A 25,538-nucleotide genomic window follows, 5' to 3' on the forward strand; every position below is an offset into this window, starting at 1 on the left:
TGCGATGAACATAAATAATTAACTATCGTTTAAATTAGAGCTTTCCTTGGAATTTGATTGTAATCAAATGTGTAAATCACCTGTCAACTTTATCATTTGAATAAATAACACAACTGAGACAACTTTATGAAATTGTCTGTGTTGATAACAGCACAGACAATTTCATAAAAATGAGATGATCATAATCCTTTTAATATCGTTTAAATTAGAGTTTTCCTTGCAATTTGAAGGCAATGAAATGTGTAAATCGTCTGTCAAAAATAAGATTTGGATAAATAACAGATGCGGAATTTGAGTTGTTAATAGCACAGACAATGTCATAAAAATGAGCCGTCTAGATGGGAACCGATAAGCATAGGCATACGAAAACTCGGAAACAAAATTCTGAGAAAAATTACTAAAGAGAGAGAGAGAAAACCTTCCATCCAAATACTGAAACGAAACCTTCTACGTGGAAAAAAAGGAAACTCTTCCTTGGACTGCAAATTCATGCGATCAACACGAAATAAACGAACAAAAACTAAAAACAAAATTCAAGCTTGTGGCCTTGAATCCAGACCCAACAATGCTTGCAAAAGTATTTCTTCATCCAATTCAAATGTTTCCATTCCCACTCTGGATGAACACTCAAAATTTTGGCTCCTCAAGGAGAATTACAATTTGACCACTGAGCCACCCTCCAAAACTCCCCCAGCTCTACGTTTGCTTCCTCTTCTGACTGCAACACGAAAATGACTGATGCTGCTACTCTCTTCTTCTGAACTGTTGCCATTCATTGTGAGAGACCCAGCATCGATATCTTTGATCAGAGTCCGACCCACTCCAGCAGACTGATGATAGATAACTGGGTCATGCCCAGGATAATTCAGATCTGCACAAAGTTTGGAGCTTTTGGCTTTGCTGTCAATAGTTTCATCATTAATATCTTCGGTCATAGTCTGACCCACTTCGGAAGACTGATGATAGACAACTGGGTCATGCTCAGGAGCCCCCATATCTGCACTAAGTTTGGAGCTTTTCAGTTTACTGTCCATAGTTTCATCATTCACATCTTCGACTGGAGTCCGGTCCATGTCAGTAGGTTGGTGATTGCCAACTTGGTCATACTCAGCCCTCAAATCAGCAGAAAGTTTGAAGTTTTTCATTTTGGGGTCAACATTTTTATAGTTATGAGCGTTTATGAGGGAACCCGACTGAGCAACGTGTGAGGGTTCACATTCTTCCTTTCTTCTTTCGCGCTTGTGGGATTTTCTTTTCTTCTTCGCAGGTTGCAGATCGCAACCCATGGCATTACTCTCTTCAAGTTTTCTCTCCTCTATCTCACTTCTCTGTTTTTCATCGCCTCTTTCCTTTGAAGCGAATGCATCAAAAAAATTGATGGCCCCATTGTCATGTTTTTTATACTCTGAGCCAACCATAGTGGCCACAGGGGGATTCTCCTCAAGCACAACCTTCTCTGACTCATAAGAATGATGCTTGCTGTCCGATGATTTCTTGTCCCTGCGCCTTGATTTTTCCTTTTTTTTCTTCAAATTCTCCACATTCGCAGAATTCACATGCATGTTTTCAGATAAATCAGGAATTTTAATTAGCTCATCTCCGCAGAGATTAGATCTCATTACACCAGTAGAATCAGGAACATCAGAGAGCCCAACAACCATACGTACAAGCCCAGAAGTTTCCTCTGCGACAGGGTTTCTATCACAACTAAGAGTTGGCTCTCTATCACTCTGACTAGTTACTTGTTTAAAAGGATCATTTTCAATGATCTCAGCCCTATGTTCTTCATCCCCTCTTTGCATAGAAGCAAACGCATCAGAAAGGGTGACAGTTTCATAATTTTGGTTGTTTGAGTCCTTCTCTGAGTCAATTGAAGAGGGCAATGGGTGATTCTCCTCAAACCCAACCTTCTCTGAGTCACGTGAATGATTCTTGCTGTTTGATGATTTCTTGTCCCTGCGCCTTGACTTTTCCTTTCTTCTCTTCGAATTTTCCGCATTTGCAGCGTTCTCCTGCATATCTTCTGTCGAATTCGGAATTTTAATTTCCTCATCTCCACAAAGACTAGATCTTATCACACCACAAGAATCAGGAGCTCTAGAAAGCTCATCAACTGTGCACCTGTGCCCGTCAGTTTCCTTTGGACAAGCGTTTTTGTCATAAGTAGGATTTTTTTCTCCTTCACAACAAGAATTTGCTTGTTTAGAATGGTAATTGTCAATGATCTCAGTCATATGTTCTTCGTCCCCTGTCTCCTTCGTAGCAAATGCACCAAAACCGTTAACGAGCCCATTGCCATTCTGGTATGAGTACTTTCCTGAATCAATTTCAGAGGCCAAAGGGGGATTCTCCTCAAGCCCAATCTTTTCCGACTCACAAGAATGATACTTGCTGTTTGATGATTTCTTGTCCCTGCACCTTGATTTATCCTTTTTTTTCTTCGAATTTTCCACATTTGCAGCATTCGCACGCATGTTTTCAGTTGAATCAGGAACTTTAGTAAGCTCATCTCTGCAGAGACTAGATCTCATAACATCAGTAGAATGAGGAGCATCAGAGAGCCCAACAACCGTACAGCCAAGCCCAGAAGTTTCCTCTGCGACAGGGTTCATATCATAACTAAGAGATGGTTCTCCTTTCATTTGAGAGTTTACTTGTTTAGAAGTGCCAATATCTATGTTTTCGTCAACAGGTGGATGCGGTTTAGCTATCCTTTTGCTTCTTCTCCTATCTTTAAGGCGATTTTCAAACTTCGTTGTATTTTCCATGAGTTGTTCATCAGACATTATTTTTTCTTTTTGACCTGCATCCGCACAATGAAAGAGCTTCTCCTGTGCATCCTCTGTGGACGCTATCAAGGGTTCTTCCACAGTTTTTGACTCTTCATGGAGAGATAAAATCTGATGATTTCCTCTGACCGTTTTTTCGGTAATTCCAGCAGAAAAATCCTCACAAATATTCTCTGCCTCTGTGTTTTCTTTCTGATGATTTTCTTCGATGGGTTTATCAATAGCTCCAGAAGAAAAATTCTCAGAAATATTTTCTGTTACCGTTTTTTCTTTCACTGCATTTTGATTTTGTACTTCATCTGTCTTCTGTTTTTCCCTACTTTCATTGTAGCTTCTTTTAAGTTCTCCCTCCCCCGAATGTCTAGAATCCTGATTTAGAATGTCACTGATGACACCATTTTCTGCATCCAAGTTTTTCTGATCATCCACAATGTTAGAGACATGCCTGTCATCTCGATCTATATCCATCTGATCACCCAAGTATCCTGCGGAAATAGATCTGTTGGAAACCTGCAGTGTCGGAGACCGGGACTTTCCTGAAACATATGATTATGGGGAATTAGCAAGAATAAATAGGAAGATTTTGTTAAAAAAAAAGAATAATTAGGAAGATACGAACGCTTTTTTAAAAAAATTAGGAAGATATGAATGCTGAAAAGCATAGAGGCCTAGGTACTGGTATCTATCGGGGGAGGAAAAGAAAGAAATAAATCTTCTTGACTGCCTTTAGATAAGTGCCATTTATTTAAGGTCGTAGTCAAAAATTACGTTTAAAATCTATAAAGGGAACTATTCTAAGGACTACCCGCACTTTATGGAGAGGGCAACAGGTCTTTAAACAGAACTGGAGATCTACTTTCATTATATGGGCAACCCAAGAAGTAGAATACAGAGGGAAACCCTGCTATGAGTAAACGGAGAGGAAAGATCTCCAGAGATTCCTATCTCATTCTGTCAAGAGAGGAAGGAAGAAGATAATGACATAACTCAATAGAGTACATGGCTGGGTATACATATACCCTAGGAGGGAGAGAATGATAAGAGGGCTAATGGGCTTATAGAATAGGGCCCATTAGCCCATAAGGCTGACTATCTCACTAACACCCCCCCGCAAGCGAAGTATGGATGACATCCATGCCGAGCTTGGACACTGCACGTTGCAGGAGAGGTCGAGATAGTCCTTTGGTAAGGACATCAGCAGCTTGATCAGCGGATGGAACAAATTCCAAGTCTAAGATGCCCTCGTCCACGCGCTCCTTGAAGAAGTAGCGGTGGAGTTCCATATGCTTGATCCGTCCCTGTTGGCCAGGGTTCTTTGCCAAGGCGATTGCCGACTTGTTGTCGCAGTAGAAGTGGATCGGGCCGGAATACTCCACACGAAGGTCATGGAGAATTCCGTATATCCACTGGCCTTCAGAGGCCCCATCGGCAAGTGCCCGGTATTCGGCTTCAGCACTGGAGCGGGACACTTTGTCCTGCTTGCTGCTCTTCCAACTGACAAGACTGCCGAAGACAAAAGTGCAGTACCCCGTGGTGGAACGACAGTCCACAACTGAGCCGGCAAAGTCCGCATCAGTGTACACCTTCACGGTCCGCTCCATACTCCGAGGAAAGAACAAGCCCTTCCCGGGGCAGCCCTTTAGATACGCAAGTACCCGGTTGGCCGCCTGACGATGGATCTCCCGCGGAGAGTGCATAAACTGACTGAGGAGGTTGACGGCAAAAATGATGTCGGGGCGGGTGTGGGTCAAGTACAGGAGTTTCCCCACCACCTGCTGGTACTGATATGCGTTCACCGGTGCTGAGTCCTCCCCCTTACCCAACTTGACGTTAGGGTCGATGGGAGTAGTAACCGGTGCACACTCAGTCATTCCGGTCAAGGCCAGTAGGTCAACGGCATACTTCTGCTGTGACACAAAGATCCCCCGGGGGGAGTAGGCCACCTCAAGGCCGAGGAAGTAGCGAAGAGGCCCAAGGGCCTTGATTTCGAACTCCTTGGCAAACGCAGAGCTGAGGCGGCCGGCCTCTGCAGAATCGGACCCCGTGATGAGGATGTCGTCGACATACACGGCCAAGATGGAGACACCTGCGGAACTGTGACGGAAGAATAGGGAGGCATCCCCATTGCTCTGAGTGTAGCCCTCGGTCTTCATGACCGAAGAGAATCGACCGAACCACATCCGCGGTGACTGTCTCAGTCCATAGAGAGACTTCCGCAGCCGGAAAACGGTGCCCGGAGGGCCAAGGGTATACCCGGGAGGTGGCTGCATGTACACCTCCTCCGTCAAGTCACCGTGGAGAAAAGCATTCTTCACATTGAACTGTCGTATCGGTCAGTCGGAATGAGCCGCAAGCGCCAAGAGGAGACGGACTGTTTCCATCTTCGCCACAAGAGAGAAGGTCTCGAAGTAGTCCACGCCATACGACTGAGTAAACCCCCAAGCCACAAGTGGAGACTTGAGGCGCTCGAGAGTACCATCAGCATGATGCTTCTTGGCATGAATCCACTTGCAATCCACCGCCCTCTTGCCAGGAGGAAGTGGGACGACTTCCCAAGTGTGGTTCTTGAGCAAGGACTGCATCTCCTCATCCATCGCCGCTTTCCAATGAGGAGAAGCAAGAGCATCGGATAGGCGACGAGGAGGATGCGACGATGTGAGAAAGAAAGGACCGTAGGAAGGGCTTAGCCGATCAAAAGAGAGATAGTGAGATAAGGGGTAGAGAGGTGTGCGAGTGCACTGACGAACCCCTTTCCGAAGGCGATAGGCCATCCCAACTGAGCATCATCATCAGTAGGCGAGGTGACGATCGTCCACGGAGGAGCGGAAGCAAAGGAGGGAGAAGAAGATAGCTCCCCGGGGGTAGGGGGAGGCTCCCCGGGGGAAGGTGGTGCACTAGGAGAAGGATATGGTGCACCAAGAGTAGGAGGTAGCTCCCCGGGGTGAGAGATGGACTTCCCGGGGTTAGGAGGTGCACTAGGGGGAGGATACGGTGCACCGGGAGTGAGACGGTAGGAGGCAAGGGAGAGAAGGTGGCTGGGGACGGCGACGATGGAGGAATGGGTCCCACAAACGGAAAGGGTTCCAAGGAAGGAGTCGAAGACGCCTCAACCAGCGGAAGGCGTGGCGAGGTAGAATCACCGAAGTAAGACTCATGCTCGGCAAAGGTGACGTTTGCCGAGATGAAAAATCTCCGAGACGGAGGGTGGTAGCAACGGTAACCTTTCTGGAGAGAAGCGTACCCGACGAAGACGCACCGGAGAGCTCGAGCATCGAGCTTCGTGCGAGAGGGAGCCGTATCGTGGACGTACGCCGTGCACCCGAAGATGCGAGGGAGGAGTCCAGTCCGCAGTGAGAGATGGGGGAACGCCGTGGAGAGACGATCCAATGGGCTGACAAACCCGAGGGGCTGGGAGGGGAGACGGTTTACGAGATGGGTACTCGTTAAGACCGCCTCACCCCAATAAGCCCACGGAACAGAATAGTTCAGCAGAAGGGTATGGGCGGTCGACGTGACATACCCGATCCGACGTTCTGCCATACCGTTCTGTTCTGGGGTGGCCACACAAGAGGACTCGTGGAGAATCCCATGGTCAGCAAAGTACGTTGCCAGCTCGGTGTTGACGAAGTCCCGGGCGTTATCGGAGCGGAAGTGCTGAATACCTCGGCCAAACTGAGTACGAACCATGGTGCAGAAGTGACGGACCGTCGGAGCAACCCCAGATTTGGTGGTCAACAAGTAGACCCATGTGTAGCGGGTGGCCTCGTCAACAAAGATCTGAAAGTATCGGTGGCCCTTTAGGCTAGCCTGCGGGGCGGGTCCCCAAACATCACTATGGATGCGAAATAATGGAGTGGAGGAGTGCGAGGTGGACGGAGAGAAAGATGAACGATAGTCTGAAGGTCCAATCCAGTACACATCGAAGGAAAGAGACGCTGTAAAACTGAAAATGGCGGGTGACCCAGCCGTAGGTGAGCCAACTGGAGACGTCCCATACGCTGCACATCCGCCGGTCGGAGTTGGCGGTGAAGCAGGAAGCACCGAGAGCGTCCCCCATCGTCCAACAACAGCAACCCGTTCTCCCGCCTAATCGGTGTAGTCCGACCCACCTTGTCAGACAGAAACATCCCGTCAGGCTGGAGGTGAAAAGAACAGGACAAACTGTCAACCAAACGCTGAGGAGACATAAGTATAGCTCGCAGGGCGGGGACATGAAGAACATTGCTGACCACTCCGAGGCCGTCTACAAAAACTGCCCCAATTCCAGCAACACGCAACCGTCCACCACCGGCTGTAAGAACTGTACGGTCCCCACTATGCCTTTCGTAGGATACAAACCGGTCATTGAACGGGGTCATGTGTTCGGTTGCCCCCGAATCAAGAACCCAGCTCGTATCCGATACGAGAGGCGAGTAAGAAGCCGTACCACAATACCACTGCTCAGACTGAGGGAGAGAGAACGCACCAAATCCACCAAAATGTGCCGTCGACTGAGTCGGAGTCTGCATAGTAGCCACTTGGTCACGGAGACGGGCCAAGTCGGCTTGGAGCTGCTCAATAGTCACCGGGCTGGTAGAAGAGGTAGAGGAGGAGGCAACCATAGCTTTCCCTTCGGTAGCCTCCTTTTTTTTCCGGTTGTCGTACTGACGCTTCTTGCACCACTTGCGGAGATGTCCAGGCTTGCTGCAGTAGGAGCAAATCAGCCCGGAGGGGGCCGCCTCCGCGGAGGGAGCAGGAGCGGGCGAGGGAGGCCGGGCGAGGAGGGCAGTCGAGTCACGAGCTGCCTCCGAGGAGAGAGTGCCAATGACATGAAAATGACTCTCCTCTTCCTGGAGTTCCTTCACCAAGTCATCAATGGAAGGAAGGCCTTCCTTGCGATGGAGGGCACGGCCCCGAGTGTCGTCATACTCCTTGTTTAGGCCATAAAGAAACCCCAAGAGGCGTAGGCGAAGAGTGTTCTGGAATGACTTGCACGTCGGATCATCCGTCGGCAAGTAGTAGTCCACCTCGTCCCACAGCTTCTTGTGTTCCAGCGCATAGTCGGATATGGACAATGCGCCTTGGCGAAAGTTGCTGGCTTCGGCAATGAGCATAAAGAGGCGCCAGTTGTCCCCTTCGCGGCCGCAAAATTTGTTGGCCTGGTCCCAAAAACCCTTCACGGTGGAGCAGCGAGGGAACCTTTCACGGAACGAGGGTGCCAGGGAGGTCGTGTAGAGCCATCCAAGGACGAAGTGTTCCTCTGCTTCCCACGCCGCATAGTGTGGATGGGTCGATGGAAGCGGGGCTTGTGTGCAATGCTTGAACAGTTGGCGAGCCTTGAGAGTAGTCTCGACAAAGTGACGCCACTATAACAAATTCGGGCCCTGGAGACAAGTCGTGTCGGGAACCGCCGGCAGAGAATGAGTAACCTTGTGTGACAAGGGTTCTCGTTGAAAGTCTGCATCGGTGAAGCCATCATCTGGGACGGCCGGTTGACGCGTCTGGCCCGTGGAGTAAAGTTCCTCCGACATCAGAGCCGTGGTCTCTACGGAGACGGCTGTTGTGACTGAGGTTGCGGCCCGTGCTGCGGCTGCGGCGGCGGCTGCGGTTGCTGGCAGTGGCTGCGGCTGCTGCTTCGGCGGCGGCTGCGGCTGTTGGCTGTGGCTGCTGCTTCGGCGGCGGCTGCGGCTGCTGGCTGCAGCTACGGCGGCTGCTTCGGCGGCTGCTGCGGCTTCTGCTGCTGCTTCGGCGGCGGCCGAGGCAGCTGGCTGCGGCTGCGTGCGGCCGGCTGGCGCGGCTGCGGCTGCGGCTGCGCGCGGCTGGCTGGCTGCGCGGCTGCGGATTGCGCGCGGCTGCAGCTGGCAAGCGGCTGCGACTGCGGTTGGCGCGCGGTTGCGGCTGCGGCTGTGCGCGGCTGTGGCTGGCGCGCGGCTGCGGCTGCGGCTGTGCGTGGCTGCAGCTGGCGAGCGGCTGCGGCTGCGGCTGTGTGCGGCTGCGGCTTGCACTCGGCTGCAGTTCCGGCTAGGGCTGCGGCTGCGGCTGGCGCTCGGCTGCGGCTGCGGCTGGTTCTCCGGAAGCTCCGCGGGCTGGCTACAGCTCGCGCTGTGGCTGATCCGTCGGTCACGTTCCGGGTTCGCTAGACAGCGAGAGGGTGATGTCAAACCCTAGATGGAAGAGCTCTGGAGCTCTGATACCATGTCAAGAGAGGAAGGAAGAAGATAATGACATAACTCAATAGAGTACATGGCTGGGTATACATATACCCTAGGAGGGAGAGAATGATAAGAGGGCTAATGGGCTTATAGAATAGGGCCCATTAGCCCATAAGGCTGACTATCTCACTAACACATTCCATTCCAGTGGCTCGACCAGTAACCAATGGCGAAAACTAAAAAATCCATGGTTTCCAGGCTCATTTCGACCAAGTACTGGAAAAAAGAAGCGGTTTTTCGCACAGCTTGCTCATAGTGAGGGTCCTACTTGTATCTCGTATTTGACCGAAGTAGCATCGGACAGGTCGGAGTTCCTACTTTCTTGGGACTCTATGGACCAAGATCTACTTTCATTATATTTGGAGAAAACATGGAAATGCCCTCTCCAATGGGTTGTCAAGAATATTAATATCTGAGCACAAAATAGTCTTCCAAAGAATTATATTTGAAAAAAAATATATAGGGAACTAGACTAAGGACTAATGATAATTTGAGGAGAGGGCTACTGGTATTTAAAAGGGGTTAGTCTAAACGACAAAAGATGGAGAATAAAGTGGTCGTATGAGATAGTTTCACCAATATTTTATGTTTGAAAAAATATATAGGAAACTAATCTAATGATTACGTGTGCTTTAAGGGAGCTACACTAAGGACAAAGGATGGATATTACCTCTCCTAATAAAGGCAGATAATAAGATTAAGGAGGTTGTATAAACTACTTTTCAAATAATTTATATTTGAAAAAATATAAAGGGAACCAATCTAAGGGCTACAGGTACATTATGGAAGTGCATTTGAAGGGAACTACTCTAAGGACAAAACAAGGAAATACCCTTTCATACAATGCTGAGTTGATTTGGCAGGGAGATCCTCTCTAAGAGATTAGAAACTATTATTTTCTGTACATTTTCTTCCGATCATTCTCTTTTTTTTTCCTTTCTCTCAAACAAAAGATTAAGAAGGTCGGTTTTACCAAGAGCATCAGCAATTGGGAGAGCACCGGCCTCAAGAAAAGCATCGGTTTTGCAATCGCTGGATACAACGCTCACATCCATTTGCAGAAACCAAGTCCCTTTGATCCCCTCAAAAGATGTCTTGACAAGCATTGCATCCGACAAGTGATAATATGCAGACCTCCGCTTTACCTGAGATAGCAACGCATGTTTCATCAGACCACTCAAATCAGAGAAACACCAAATTAAGGCAATAAATACCCATAAAACAGTATAATTGAAGTATAACCATTACCTTCATCGCCAAGATGTTGATATCGCCAATTTGAGGGAAGCAAGAGGCATGCTCGATTCTGGCCTTCTCTGAGAAAAAATTCCGGTCAGAGACTGAAGAAGACAAAACAGACAGAAACACCACAGTAAGAAGATTCAAGAAGAAAAGAAAAGACAGATTTCGGAAGCAATCCGATACGTTCAAGAACCCAGAAACGCACCAAAAATCCTAAAAATTAGATTGTGACACAAACCCATTATAGAATCGAGCCTAGAAAAGGGAATAATTGCGAGATGAATCGATCAAACGGGGATGAAGCGAGCGTATGCGTACTCTTGAGATCGGCAACGGTGTCGAGATCAGAGACGGGTAGGGCAATGTGGGTGTCTATGTTCGTGTCGATGAACACTGGGGGAGAACCCATCAACGCCGTACACTCTATGGCAGCGGCGTGGAGAGACCCCTTCATCGCCATGAAAGAAGAACAGGGGATGGCGCGAGAACAGTGAAGTGTTGAGTATTTAAATAGACTGTGTGTAGTGGGCTTTAAAAGCCCATTATCACATAAGCGTTTTTTGCCATGTTCATCCAAAACCCCTCATCTTCATTGTCTCTCTTCTTGACTGATGATCATTACTTCATCGTCGTCATCATCGTTGTTGTCGTCATCGTCATAATCATCATCATCATCATCCTCCTCATCTAAATGTTGTCGTCATTGTTGTCATCGTCGTCATCATCATCGTTGTAGTAGTCATCGTCGTCGTCATCATCATCGTTGTTGTCGTCATCGTTGTCATCGTCATCATCGTTGTTGTCGTCGTCGAGGATGAATGAAAATGGTGAAAACTTTCATCATCATCTATTTTCATCTGAGTGAGCGTACTTATGACTAGACAAAATAATCAATACCGCTACAATATGAATGTTTACGTCATCGTCATCCTAAACCCCTCGTTTTACTTACTCATCTTGACTGATGATCATTATTTCATTGCCATCATCGGCATAATTGTCGTCATCAAGGATGAATGAAAGTGGTGAAAACTTTCATCATCGTCTATTTTCATCTGAGTGAGCGTACCTATGATGAGACAAAATAATCATTACCACCAGAATATGAGTGTTTTCATCATCGTCATCCTAAACCCCTCATCTTCATTGTCTCTATCTTGACTGATGATCACTACTTCATCCCATCATCGTCGTCGTCATCATCGTTGTTGTTGCCGTCAAAGATGAATGACATTGGTGAAAATTTTTATGATCGTCTATCTTCATTGTCGTTGTTGTCGTCATCGTCATCGTCGTTGTTGTCATCATTGCGGATGAATGAAAATGGTGAAAACTTTCATCATCCTCTATTTTCATCTGAGTGATCATAGCTACGAAGAGACAAAATAATCATTGTCACTATAATATGTGTGTTTTTGTCATCATCGTCCTAAACCCCTCACCTTTACTCTCTCATCTTGACTGATGATCATTATTTCATTTCCATCATTGACATCATCATCGACAATATTGTCATCGTCAAGGATGAATGAAAGTGGTGAAAACTTTCATCGTTGTCTATTTTCATATGAGCGAGCGTACCTCTGATGAGACAAAATAATCATTACCACTAGAATATGAGTGTTTTCGTCATCGTCATCCTAAACCCCTCGTCTTTGCTTTCTCATCTTGACTGATGATCATTATTTCATTGCCATCATCGTCATCATCGTCATTGTTGTTGTCGTCGTCAAGGATGAATGAAAATGGTGAAAACTTTCATCATCGTCTATTTTCATCTGAGCAAGCTTACCTATGATGAGACAATAATCAACACCACTAGAATATGAGTGTTTTCGTCATTGTCATCCTAAACCCTTCATCTTCATTGTCGCTTGTCTTGAATGATGATCGTTACTTCATCCCATCATCATCATCATCGTTGTTGTTGTTGTCGTCAAAGATAAATGACATCGGTGAAAATTTTCATCATCGTCTATTTTTATCTGAGTGAAAACTAGCTATGATGAGACAAAATAATCATTGTCACTGTAATATCAGTGTTTTAGTCATCGTCATCCTAAACCCCTCATCTTCACTGTCTCTCATCTTGTTTGAGGATATGATTTCAGTACCATCATCATCATCACCACCCCCAAAGATGAATGGCAATGGTGAAAATTTCATCATCCTCTATTGTCGTTTGAGTGAGGTTAGGCATGATGACACAAAATCATCATTGTCACTGTAATATGATTTTTTTCATCATCATCGTACAAAATCCCTCATCTTCATGGTCTCTCATCTTGACTGATCATCATTATTTTATCATTGGTGTTATCATCATCATCGCCATTGTCGTCATTGCCATCAAAGATGAATGATATTGGTAACTTTTTTCATCATTGTCTATTGTCATCTGAGTGAGTGTTTTGGTCATCATTGTCACTATAATATGAGTGTTTTGGTCATCGCCATCCAAATCCCCTCATCTTATGCATCTGTAGTGAATATCACTATTTCACCATTATCATCATCATCCTCACTTGGGTGCTTCTATCGGTATATGTATCTGAGATCCGTTATCAGATACCGCAATAAGTGTTATACTAAAAAAAGGAACACAGATGAGATCAGATACAATATCAATGACAGATAACATTTTTTGAGTGGAGGATGGAGAACAATACTAGATATCATTGGGTGGATAACAAAACCAAATACCAATTAATAAGGAATTATGTTCAAAGGAATGACTATGTCGACAATGTCCTCAACCAATAGGAATTAACATGACTCATTAGAGATGTATTAATGAACCTCATTATGAAATCAGCTGCTAGGATTCTATATAGGATAAAAGATAGATGGCAAGAATTAGAGATAGATAGGATGAGAACAGTGGAGTGATGACATCAACAATTGGAGTTTGGTCCCCACTTAGTAGAGAATTGTATTGTGTCACATCTGATCGAAATATGATAAATCTACCAAAACTTATCATGGGAATGATCATTTCCAGCTAGAACATGTTTGGTAATCTTATCAACTCGGTCTTATAAAGTTGCTATGCAAGATAGAAATATTTATTCAAATGACGTGCTTCATGTTCCAGAAATAACTTAAATGATGTCGATGTTGAATTTCATTTTTTTTATTGCCTTGTGAAATAGAATAAAACCAACAAAATTCTGCATCATGAGTCAATTAAAGATGGACTTTAATGCCTGTAATATTTTCATGCAAACCCACACCATACAGTGGCAAAAAAGCTTCCTCAAATACTTGGCATGCTTGACTTGGACATCATCAACTTGTAATAAATAATTCATCTTTATGTTTCTCCGCTTAGAAAACACTAAATGTATGAATCATGTTGCAATTTTCAATCTGACAAACTTCCATTTCATCCAACAAATCATTATTCACAAAACCACATGAATATTCACTCAGATTTGTCAGAGATGTCACCGAATCAGTCACAACCTGCTTTTCTATGTTATGTAAAATGTGTTATCAAGTAATTTTAAAATGCACTACAATGTGAAATCTTAGGGAAACAATGGCTATGTGTTATCATGCTAACAGTTTATGGCAAGGAGAGATAAATATCACGGGCTATGCTTGCTCGAACTTTAAATGGTGATATCTAATGATCCAAATGGATTCTCAAGATAAATTTTAAGTATGGTTTGATCTTAACCTCATTTATTCATCCATAATCTTCGATCTATAAAGAGAACCCATCATCAACTTTATATTCCAATACTATTCTTCTCATTTCACTGGTTATTTGAAGAGAATGCTTATATACATGCAAATCATGAGATTTATTTGAATTTAGTGTGTGGTTCAGTTGGAATTTTGAATTTCACACTGTGCAAACTTCAAAGAAACAGACACCGCAAAGAGGCTTGTGTAGTGCGAGGGTATGGTTGTGCTATTTTAAAAAATAATAATATTACATCTCTCTCAAAACTCTCTCACTTGCTCACTCTTTTGTCTCTGTCTCACTCAATCTTCATTCTATCCATATCTCACTCACTCTTCTGTCTCCATCTTGTGTGATATTCTCTTCGTACATATATATTAGTTGCTCCTCTTTGTCTCTCTCTGCCTCGCTCTCTCCTCTTTGTCTCTCTCTCTACCTCACTCTTTTTTCTCTTTTTATCTCCCTCATTATTCTCCCTTCCAATCTCACTCCCTCTCTATCTTTCTCTCTCACACACCTACACACTTAGACACGCATCTCTCTTTCTCCAATCCATATTGAGTGATTTTGTCAAGCGTGTAGGGAACATCATGTTTAGGATGTGATGGCTCAAACGTGGCAGGGCAGATGAAAAGTGGTGACAGACAATAGTATGATGTGGTGTTCACCACATCTCCCATCCCATTTTGCATCCCAATATTTTAAAATTATGTCATGTTAAAGTCACATATCACTATAGTTGTGGTCCCATGATCATCATGTCGCATCATAGTGTCCTCGTCACACAGGATGAACATACAAATCTATAATTAAATATATTTTTTGTTTGGTTTCAACATTTTCAGTCCTCTCTCTCTCTGTTTGTTTCCCTCCCTCTGTCTATATATTTTTCTCATACTCTCTCTCTCTAGGTCTCTCGTTCTCTCTCCCCCTCTTAGTTTCCTTTCTCTCTTGGATTCCTTTTCTCCTTCTCTCGGACTCATTTGGCCTCTTTCAGTCTTCCCCCACATCTCAGACTTTGTCTCCTTCTTTGGTCTTGCTCACTCTTTCTCCCTATCTCTCTCTTTCAGTCTCTAACCCCCTTCTTCTCTCAAACTACCTCTCTCTCTTTCAAATCTCTCTCTATATATATCTCTTTTGGTCTCCACCCCTCTCATGATGGAAATATATGTAACCAGAAAGCCAATCACACATTTCACATCTTGTTTCATATTCATCATAATGCACGTGTGATGCTTATAATGAAGTCCATGAATTCGATTTAGGGAATTATGATGAAATTATAGTACATAGATCACTAGTATTCAAGCATGTGTTCCAAATATTTCTATTTAAAGGATACTCAAGAAGGACATCAAAGTATTCGTATAGAATATCACTATCTAGCCTTACTCATATGATGAATATGGCCATTCCCATAGCTATTAGTGTGGAGACAGTAGGGATAGATGGTGGATTCTCTTAAGCAGAAAGAGTTTACTGCATTGATCTGTACAAATCCTTGAATTGTATTATACCAAACTGTCAATCGGGTTCATTTACCTCACGGCTGTGTAAGTGGTCCTTAGACCTGAGACACCAAAGACGTCTTATGGACGGACAATTGTACTTTGACTATGATCTACGTGTCCCCAATTATGGGATTCTGAATAGCCATAATTTCGTTACATCAAGAAGTTCCATAAGATGATTGAGTGGTCAATATGTGATCGTCCACCCTCGGTATTAGAGGTGACAACTCAAGGAAGTCGATGCGATGAGGGACTATAAATACATGGTTACCGATGACGAACATGTTCTATGAGTGAGTCAATAACTACTCCTTGGTATAGTCTAGAGCACGAGGCATAGCTTGGCACCCCACATGTTGGAGACTTGACCTTGTTGGGTTCTAGAGGCCTTGACATGGATGAACAAAAAAAATATATTCACAGCAGAAGACTTGAACGAATCGAACGACATCAACAAAACCATTGAAACGAAGTACCTTTGTATGGATCACGTCCATGATTTCTTCAATCCCGGAGTTAGACGAGTCGAGCTGCTCAAGTGTGCAGCCTCTAGACGTATCCACACAATTCTCAACACGTCGGATCTCCTCCTTTTCCTTGACGAGCCCCATTCTACCTCCACCATCATTGTTACATCGTTACGATCACATCGGGCACGGAGAGGGGATGTTGGGAGAAGGGAGAAGAAGGGGAAGGCCCTGAACAATTCTAGCCTTGGTGAATTTCATTCAGGGGCCTTCCCCAATTTAGACTAAGCGGGTGTTTTTCATAAAAATCCCCAAAACTTAAGTATATCTTCCGACGTCCAAAATACCATTTGCGTGTGACTCTCTAGGCCCATGCATCAGTCTAGTTAATGACTCCAACGGCCTAGTAACATTTATTGGCCTTCCAAATTAATTAACTATATCATCATATAGATTAATTAATGTCGGATCAAGTTAACCCAATAGATAGGTTGAGACTCTGACACGTGGGGTGCCAAGCTACACCTCGTGTCCTAGAGGATACATAGGAGTGTGTATCGACTCACTCATAAAACTTGGTCGTCATCAGTTACCGTGTCTATATAATCCCTCATCCACTTGATGCTCCATCGACAACTTAGGGCATGGTCAAGTATCAAACCCTAATCGATCATCCGAGTTAGAACTAATACATTCGAAAATCATTGTAGAACTCTTCTCTGATATTTCACTACCTTAGCCAAGGACTCCATCACATCATCTTCCTTGAGTTGTCACCGCTTATACCGAGGATGGACGATCCCATCTTGGCCACTTAATCATCTTCGTGAACTTCTTGATGTACCCGGACTAAGACCGTTTAGCATCCCATGATTAGAGACTTGTTGGCTATAGCCAAAGTACAACCATCCATCCACAAGACATCTTTGGCGTCTCAAGTTTAAGGACTACTTACACAACCATGATTGACAATTCGGTATAATACCGTTTAGGGATTTTTACGGATTAATTCAGTGAACTCTTTCCACTAAAGAGCACCCACTATCTATCCTTAGTGTCTCCACACTAATGGCTACGACACCGACCATAATCATCATATGAGTGAGGCTAGATAGTGCTATTATATTCGGATACTTTGATGTCCTTCTCGTGTATCCTTCGAATAGGAATGTTTAGAACGCATGCTTAAAGACTAGTGATCTCTCTATTACGATCTCATCATAATTCACTAAGTCTGATCATGTATTCATTGACTTCATTATAAGCATCACACGTGCATTATAATTAATATGTTCTATTAATGAACATGGAATGAGATGCGAAATGTGTGATTGGCTTGCCGGCCACATATATTTCCATTAATCTCCCACTTGGACAAAATCCAATCACTCTTAGTAACAAACCATTTGTTTACGAGTGATACTCAAAATACATTGAGCTAATGGCTCCGTCTATGGATCTGCTATAATGTCGGTCAATGGAACACTTCCATTATGCAATCTCCTACCAAAGTTGATCTTCCTAATCAAGTGAAGTATCTTAAGAAATTCTCCAATTTCAGATGAGACATAGACTCTTTCACTTGTGCAATAGCACCATTAGTGTCACACAACAATGGAATAGGGTTTATGATCAAATATAAATGTAGGGTTAGTGATGAACATTTCAATCACTCTTTCTTAATGTGGAAACATCAACTAAAATGACGTACTCCACTCTCGTCATCAAATTTTAAGTTGACCTGCATGAAAACTTTCCAATAGGCTATACTTTCATACAATAAAGTATAACTTCAAATGTAGACTTTTTATCATTTCAATCTCATTGGAAACTCAATTTTATGTAGCCCTTGAGTTTCAACTCATATTCTCCATGAACTCAACATTTCCTTTTGTCTTCTCAAGACATCCTGAACACATATCATATTGTTTAGTGCTCATTACTATTATAGCTTAAGACACTTTAGGCATTTCACACAGAATGATGTGCATGATTAATCTCATTATCATGACACAATGAACCTCTCTTAGAGTTCCCCATCCCAAAACTCCTTTGGTGATGATTTTTATGTTTATGGATTTGGAGAGTAGTGACCTTATTGACCTATCTCTATATATCGGTATTCTCAATACATAGGTTACTTCTCCAAAATCCTTTCATGGAGAAGATATTTGACAGTCCTTTTGTCGAGTATAACTTTCCTACATCATTCTCAACGAGTAGAATGTACTATACTTAATTATGTTATAATTATGATTGTATCTGACATTAATTAATCTATATGATGATATATTTATTAAATATTGAAGGCCTATAAAGGTTGTTGATTAGAGTGAGACATGTGCCTAGAGGGTCACATACAAAAGGTCTATCAAACGTCAAAAGATATACTCAATTTTTTGGGTTTTTTATGAAAAAATACCCACTCAATATAAATAGAGGAAGGCCTTGAACAAAATTCACCCGTGCCATAATTTTTCTAGGGGCCTTCCCCTTCTTCTCCTTTCTCTCCATGGCACCTTTCTACTCCCTATGCGATTGGGAGGGTGTAACGATAATGACGGAGATTGAACCAGACTCGTGAATGAGGAGGAGGAGGAGATTGGATGTGTCGAGGATCACATGAACATGTCTAGAGGCTTTACATTTGATCAGCTCGACTCGTCTAGCTCAAAGACCCAAGAATTCATGGATGTGATTTGTGCTAAAGTACTTCGTTCAATATTTTTATTAGTGCCATGATGATTGGAATGTTTTGGTTTGTTCATCTATGTCAAGGCTTCTAGAACCAAACATCTATCCCCTCTCAAACCTCTCTCTCTCTCTCTCTCTCTCTCTCTCTCTCTCTCTCTCTCTCTCTCTCTCTCTCTCTCTTTCTTTCTCTCTCTCTCTCTCTCTCTCTCTCTCTCTCTCTCTCTCTCTCTCTCTCTCTCTCTCTCTCTCTCTCTCTCTCTCTCTCTCTCTCTCTCTCTCTCTCTCTCTCTCTCTCTCTCTCTCTCTCTCTCTCTCTCTCTCTCTCTCTCTCTCTCTCTCTCTCCCTCTCTCTCTCTCCCTCTCTCTCTCTCTCTCTCTCTCTCTCTCTCTCTCTCTCTCTCCCTCTCTCTCTCTCTCTGTCTCTCTCTCTCTCTATCTCTGTGTGTGTGATCGATCTCTAGCCCCCTTCTCTCGGAATCCCTCTCTTTTTCTTTTAGTCTCCGCTGCCCTTTCTCTCAAACTCCCTCTCCCTTTCTATCTCTTTCAGCCTCCACCCCAATATCTCGGACCCCCTCTCTCTTTCAGTCTCCACCTTGATAAATACTATGTGGCCGTCAGGCCAAATCACACCACAATGTTTATTTAAGCTCATCAAATAAAATAATACATTCATTATTATTCTAGTGTGATCTTTGTAATGAAGGCCATGAATATCTGCAATGACATTGTGAATTATGATGAGATTATAATATGATGATCTATACTAATTAAATATGTATTCTAAATATTATATTCGATGGATAGTTGAGATGGACACTGAATTATACTAATAGAATAACACCGGTTGAGATTGACACTATTTATACGATAAGTAGATATGATTTTATGGCGATTAGTGTGGCGACACCAAGGGCAGATAGTGGGTGCTATTTGGAGAAAGGGTTCTGATGCAGGACCACGTCTGAGACGAAGTCCTGCCGTCACCGAGGGTTCGTACTCGGTGTCGAGGGTGCGTCGGTGCGCGACGAATGTTCGAAGGGTTCGTCGGGCACGGGAGTCCTATGAAGGCGAGCTAGGATGAAAATGATCCGGGAGGGGGTGTATTACGTGCAGTAGCCGACGAGCAGGGAGAAGCCGGCGTCCGAGGGATCGACGGGGTCGCCCGAAGACGGGTAAGGGGACCTTCTGACCCTCGTCCAGATGGACAAGGTTGGCTACGACGCCGTACGGGGAATCCCCGCCAGAGGTTGCCCGCATGCGACGGGCGAACCGACTCGTACCGACCGGGTGGGACGCTCGATAACACGTAGTTCTTCGCTCGCCTATCTCGCTCACCTATGTCTAACCAGAGCGCGGTGGAGGCAAAAGAAGATGTACTGCAAGAAATAAAAGACAAGATGAGAGAGGACGGCGTACCAAGTAGTCGTCCGGCAATGTCATGCGTAATCTCGGTCGGCTCGGTGGGAGTTGTCGTTGACAGAGGGGCGGTAGTGGGTGTAACCGAGACGGGCCGGGCGTCGCAACGGGGCACGTACAGAGGAGGCACAACGAGGGAGTTGAGGGTCGTAGCGCGGCACGGCACGTGGCACGACGCAGGAGCACGGCTCAAGTGCGCAGGTGCTGCGTGATCGGGCACCAACGTGGTGAGGCCGCGCGGCAGAGCAGGTGTGCGCGGCACCAGACGGTGCAACGGATGACTCGACGGCCCGGTGGCGAGGCGCGAAGGCACATCGCGGCGGGCGCGAGTCAGGGTGGTGAGCGGCGCAAGACGGCAATCACGTCGGCGGAGCTAGGTGCAGGTGGAGGGCTGCGGCCTCGACGGTGGGTCGGCACGGCTCGGAGCACCGGCGGCGACGAGTAGGGAACTGTCAGATCGGAGAGTGGATGCGTGCCCGGGGTGGACAGGAGTCGCCCTACTGCTTGAGCAGGCGGGGGGCGAGGTTGCCCATGGCGGACACCATGTTGATTGCACCGTCGCGGCAACGGGCAAACGGTGACTGAGCACCAGTAGGGGCACGGACGTGCGGGCTGCCTCTGATGCAGGGCGAGGGGAAGGGCGGCCCTTCGGGTGCAGCGTCGTCCTTCAGAGCGGGGTGGAGACTCCAAGTGCAGCCAAAGGAGGGACGACTGGAGCCCTAACATGAGCTTTCATCCGCAGCGGTGGCTCACACGGGCAGGAAGCCAGCGGGAAGCGGCGGACGCCTCCCAGGTAGCTTCCTCTTTCTTCCGTTCTTCACCTCTGGCTCTTCTCCTCTTCTTCTTCTGCTTCTTCTTCTTCTTCTGCTTCATTGGTCGAAACCCTAACTCAACGGGGAGTAATCATCTCTTCTTTCAAAACAACGATATTCAAATTCATCAAAATAACAGCGTCCATCTTAGGGCACCCCCTCCGACCCTTATATAGGGGGGGGGGGGGTATGGGAGCCCAAAGACCAAAAAGACCTATTTTTATCTCAAAATAACCCTGGGACCTAAGGGCATGAGGATGACTGTAAGACGAAGAAAACGAAGATGAAATGGGGGAGAGGAGGGGAGATCCTTATAGGGTTGAATCCTCCCTCCGTACATGCGATGACGACGCGTAAGAAAATACGAAAGACGAAGATCAAAACCAAAGACGACGAACGAAATGAAACACAAAAACAATAAGGTATCCATTACCCAGAATACTTGAATCTAGACGTGCGTACTGACGGCTTGGCCTGCCGAGCTGGCTGGACGCGGACGGCCGGTGCAGTCGATGGCGGCCGTGATGTCTCGAAAGACGTATTCGGGGCTGGAGCTGGTGATGTCGGGGACGATGGTGACGACTCCGAAGGCGTATCCGGGGTTGTCGCCGGGGCTGCGCCATCAGGTTCATTGAATTGATTATGAATTCCTGAATGGTATATATCTAAATGTCGATCAGGTTGATTTATGTCTGATGGAGGACCATCCCCAAGTTAGCGTCGATGACCAGCCCGTGGAACCTCGCAGGCAACCCCGCCGTGAAGCCCGAGCCGACGAGAAAGACTCGTCCTTCAAGTATACGGCTTGACGATCTTCGCTTGTTGTTTCTTTTCTTTCTTCTTTTCCTTTTCGTAATTCTGCATGTTTTCCCTTTTTCATGTCTCTGGGCCTCGTGTTTGGCCCGTCTCTGTTTCAGAAGAACCCAGTACTTTGTGGCTTAGTTGTGGGGTTTTCTTCCCCTAACCAAGCCCCAAACCTCTAGGGTTATCCACTCTCCTTACCCTATAAAAGGAGAAAGGATGCCCTAAGAGAGGGGAGAAGTTTTCTTAATGAGAATGTTTTTGTTTGGAAAAATGCCGTGAGCTCTTGTTTGCAGGACCGTGAAGAATCGACACCCCTTCCCGCCGTTCTGGACGGAAGAAGACCACTCAGGGTACGCTATCACCGATCGTGGGAGAGAGGAGCCCTGCGCCACTGCCCGAGCTGAAGAAGGGGGCACCTTCCCAATCTCTTCTAGCAGAACGTGAAGGAGAGGAGCCCCTTCGCCCCATCGCCCGGAGCAGAAGACAGGGCGCCAGGAACCCTTCGCCCACCGACGAGAAGGAGTGAGCCCCTCTTCCACCATCGAGAGAAGAAAGGGGTGGGGGGGCGCCCTGGGCTTACAGTCTGCCATTTGAGAAGTATTGGAGCCCAGTCAGTCCTGCCTTTGCGCGTGCTATTTCGGCATCGACGACCGAGAAGGCCGCCCGCTCGCCTGCAGCGGCCACGATTCGACAGCCGCCGCTGCCGATCGCCGCCTGCGCCCCGGCCGGCGCCCTCTCCCGCGTGATTTTCGGTTGCCCAGCGCAGCCGTGGGAACTGCCTGTCGCTGTTGGCCGGCTGTGCCCCCCCCGTCTTCCCCCCCCTTTTCTTCTCACGCGTCGTCCAACGCGCTAGCTGCCGACGCCCGTGGTCGCCACTCCCAGCATTCTGCTTCTCCATCCGACGCCTACTGCTCGGGCCCCGTCCGAGTCCCTCCGCCATCCACACCGCCCAGCCGCCGTCATCCCTCGCTCAACATCGACTAGGCCCGCCGCCCGCCGCACCTCTCCCAGCTTACGGTCCACCACGGCCTTCTCGGACCCTGGTCCGCAGGTCAGCTCACGCTCCTCTAAGTGCTATTACCCCTTGACGATAGCGATCGTGTGCTCCTCTGCCGTGAATTATCATTTCCCTACATTACCTCATTTCGGGTTGGGGAGAGTTCTGCCCTTTCCTTTTCCTCTCTCAACGTTTGCTCCGGGGAGTTACGACCAGATCAGTGGATACCCGCTCGTCGGCGCTATCGTGATCTATCGGGTTAGCGAGAGTCCGACCGTACGAGGCTCGTACGGGACGCTGCCGGGTCCTTCGTCCATTTGGCTGCGGATACGTACTTCTCGTTTATTCTCGTGCATTTCTGCATCAATTTAAATTGATCGAACTTGACTTCTCGGAATTGAACGCCGCCCCATGTGATGCAACGCGCGCCGACAATCCCGGCCGTCTGTGTTGCATCAATATCACTGTTATATGAATGATCTATTGACGTGAGACGCCAAGGACATCTTATGGATAGACGACTACATTTTGAGTACTGCTTAAGAGCATCTATTCATTAGATTCAAACAAGTCATAGCTTGAATGTAGGAAGAAGCTCATAGCAACGATTGAGTGATCAAGACAGAATCATCTGCCCTATGTCTAAGAGGAGATTGACTCAAGGAAGATGATGCAAAAAATCTATATCCAGGGTAGTGTGGATATGGGAGAAGGCATTGTTCAATGATCCTCGTTACAGACTAGTACTAATCGAATGATGGATAAGGGTTTGACAACAAACCATACCTAAGTCGTTCGAGAGTCTCACCTAGATGATAGAATACACATACTCGGTAAACGACGAAGGTAAAAGTTTCATGAGAGAGTTTGAACACTACTTGGTACCATCTAGATCACGAGGTGTAGCTTCACGAGGCTGGAAACTTAACATATCGATTGGGATAAATCGATCCTTATTTAATTAATCAGTATGTTGATATGGTCGAGTAATAAGGTTTGTCAATAATTATTCTTGGACCACTAAATTTATTAACTTGAACGATACTTGGGCTTAGAGGGACACACCCATAAGATCATTAGGACATTGATGAATATATTTTACTTGGTGGGTTTTTGAAAAAAAATTAAGTAATATATAAATAGGGGAAATGGCATCTATTTTAGGCACCCAGGCCAACCAAAGCTGGGGACCCCCATTTTTCTCCAGTATGTGCACTTCTCCCCTCAACTAAGGATAGTGTCTTCGTGGTGAGAAGATTTTTAAGATTTTCAAGGAGAGTTGAAGAATAAGAAGTGGAGATCCAAGAGTAACGTGATCGCATGGATACTTCTATAGGTGGGCCACGTGAACGACTTCAAAGAAATCTCAGAGTGAGCAAGTCAATGGTGGAACAAGTTCCCCATAAGCTACATGTGATGTATGATTTTAAAGATCAAATTAGAATTGATAAACGCTTTCACATCCATGGGAAAACTTGTTTTCCATGATTTAACCAAGGCACAAAACCCAACACACCCCACTCTCTCTTGGACTCCCTCTCCCTCTATCTTTTGGTCTCCCCCCCCTCTCTCTTTCAGCCTCCACCCTCCCTTTTCTTGGACCGCCCTCTCTCTCTCTATCTCCACCCCACCTCTCTCTTGGAATCCCTCTCCCTCTCTCTCTTTCACTCTCCATCTCTTTTGATCGCCAGTCCCCCCCTGTTGGACACCCTCTCTCTCTCTCTTTTGGTCTCCACTCCCCCTCTCTCGGACTCCCTCTCCCTCTTTCAGTCTCCTCTCTCTCCCTTTCCCTCTTTCAGTCTCTCTCTATCACTCTTTCCCTCTCTCTCTCTCTTTTGGCTCCAACCCCCCTCTCTTGGACTTCCTCTCCCTCTATCAGTCTCTCTCTCTCTCTCTCCCTTCCTCTCTCTTTTGGTCTCCACCTAACGCAGCCTTTGTACACGAACAGCGTTGGAACATGACTTGAATCCCCAAGCCTTGCTCAACTTGAAGGAGCCAAGTCCTGAATCCACAGAACTAGCTTCTCCATCCCTTGAGTCCACAAGGGGTTGTGCTTGAATCTACAAGTACTAAAGCACTCTCTAGCAAAGAGAACACTCAGAAGGAAGAAACAACAGTTTCAACAAAATAATAGACTTCGATAATAATCCTTCAAGGGTACATGGGGGGCTTATATAGGCCACAACAAGTGTAGGGTCGTCCATAATGACTGTACACATGAAAGGACAACTCAAAACATTGAGAAAAATAACTTTGACAAGCTAAAATAGAGGATAAGCAACCTGACAAGCCAGAACAGAGATATCTTGCAGATTCTGGGGCTTGTAGAAGCTGTCAAAAGATATTTGTGTGCCTCAAGAAGATCCTGATGGGACAAAACAGAAGATATGCAACATTGTCAAGTTAGAGCAGAGATCCTGGCAGAAGAAGAATCTGGCAGAGGATTCTGTCAGAAGATATTGTCAGAGAAAATCATGTGAGAGAAAATCATGTTAGAAGATCTTGTCAAAGAAAATCTATTAAAGATCTTGTTAGAGAAAATCCTGTTATGGGATTTTCAGGGGCCATAGGTATATTTCTACAGATCCTGGCAGTTCTAGAAGAATATCCTTCTTGGGCCACAAGTTGCCAATGGGCCTTAGAAAATAGGCTTTTGGGCTACGTCACCACCTTCCTCTCTCGTACTCCCTCTCCCTCTTTTAGTCTCACTCTCTCTCTCACTATTTCGGTATGCACTCCCCCCCTTGTTGGACTCCCTCTCTCTCCCTTTCGGTATTCACCCCCTCTTTTGGATTCCCTCTCCCTCTTTTGGTCTCTCTCTCTATCTCTATCTCTCTCTCTCGCTCTTCTCCCTCTTACTTTTTCTCTCCACCTTCCCGCACATACTCGTTCTCCCTCTTTTGGTCTCCCTTTTCCTTTCCCTC

At 45.9% G+C, this 25,538-nt stretch overlaps 1 protein-coding gene across 1 annotated transcript; it reads right to left on the bottom strand.

Moving 5' to 3' along the window:
* Positions 1-474: 474 nt before the first annotated feature.
* Positions 475-10,767, bottom strand: LOC144711423 (uncharacterized). Its single transcript, XM_078585420.1, has 4 exons — positions 10,541-10,767; positions 10,229-10,296; positions 9,954-10,125; positions 475-3,325 (listed from the first exon to the last, which is right to left on the bottom strand). The coding sequence occupies exons 1-4, from the start codon at positions 10,680-10,682 to the stop codon at positions 654-656; spliced, it is 3,054 nt and encodes a 1,017-aa protein (XP_078441546.1). The 5' UTR covers positions 10,683-10,767; the 3' UTR covers positions 475-653.
* Between the last annotated feature and the right edge of the window lie 14,771 nt (positions 10,768-25,538).

The sequence above is a fragment of the Wolffia australiana genome, chromosome 13, assembly GCF_029677425.1.
Source record: "Wolffia australiana isolate 7733 chromosome 13, ASM2967742v1".
Classification (NCBI taxonomy): Eukaryota; Viridiplantae; Streptophyta; class Magnoliopsida; order Alismatales; family Araceae; genus Wolffia; species Wolffia australiana.

Bases quoted from the DNA above. Each gene is read 5' to 3' on its own strand.
- LOC144711423 (XM_078585420.1), bottom strand. From the start codon at position 10,682: ATGGCGATGAAGGGGTCTCTCCACGCCGCTGCCATAGAGTGTACGGCG. The intron at 10,297-10,540 runs GTACGCATACGC...ATTTTTTCTCAG, and splicing joins CACCGTTGCCGATCTCAAGA to AGAAGGCCAGAATCGAGCAT. The intron at 3,326-9,953 runs GTAAAACCGACC...CATATGTTTCAG, and splicing joins CCCAATTGCTGATGCTCTTG to GAAAGTCCCGGTCTCCGACA.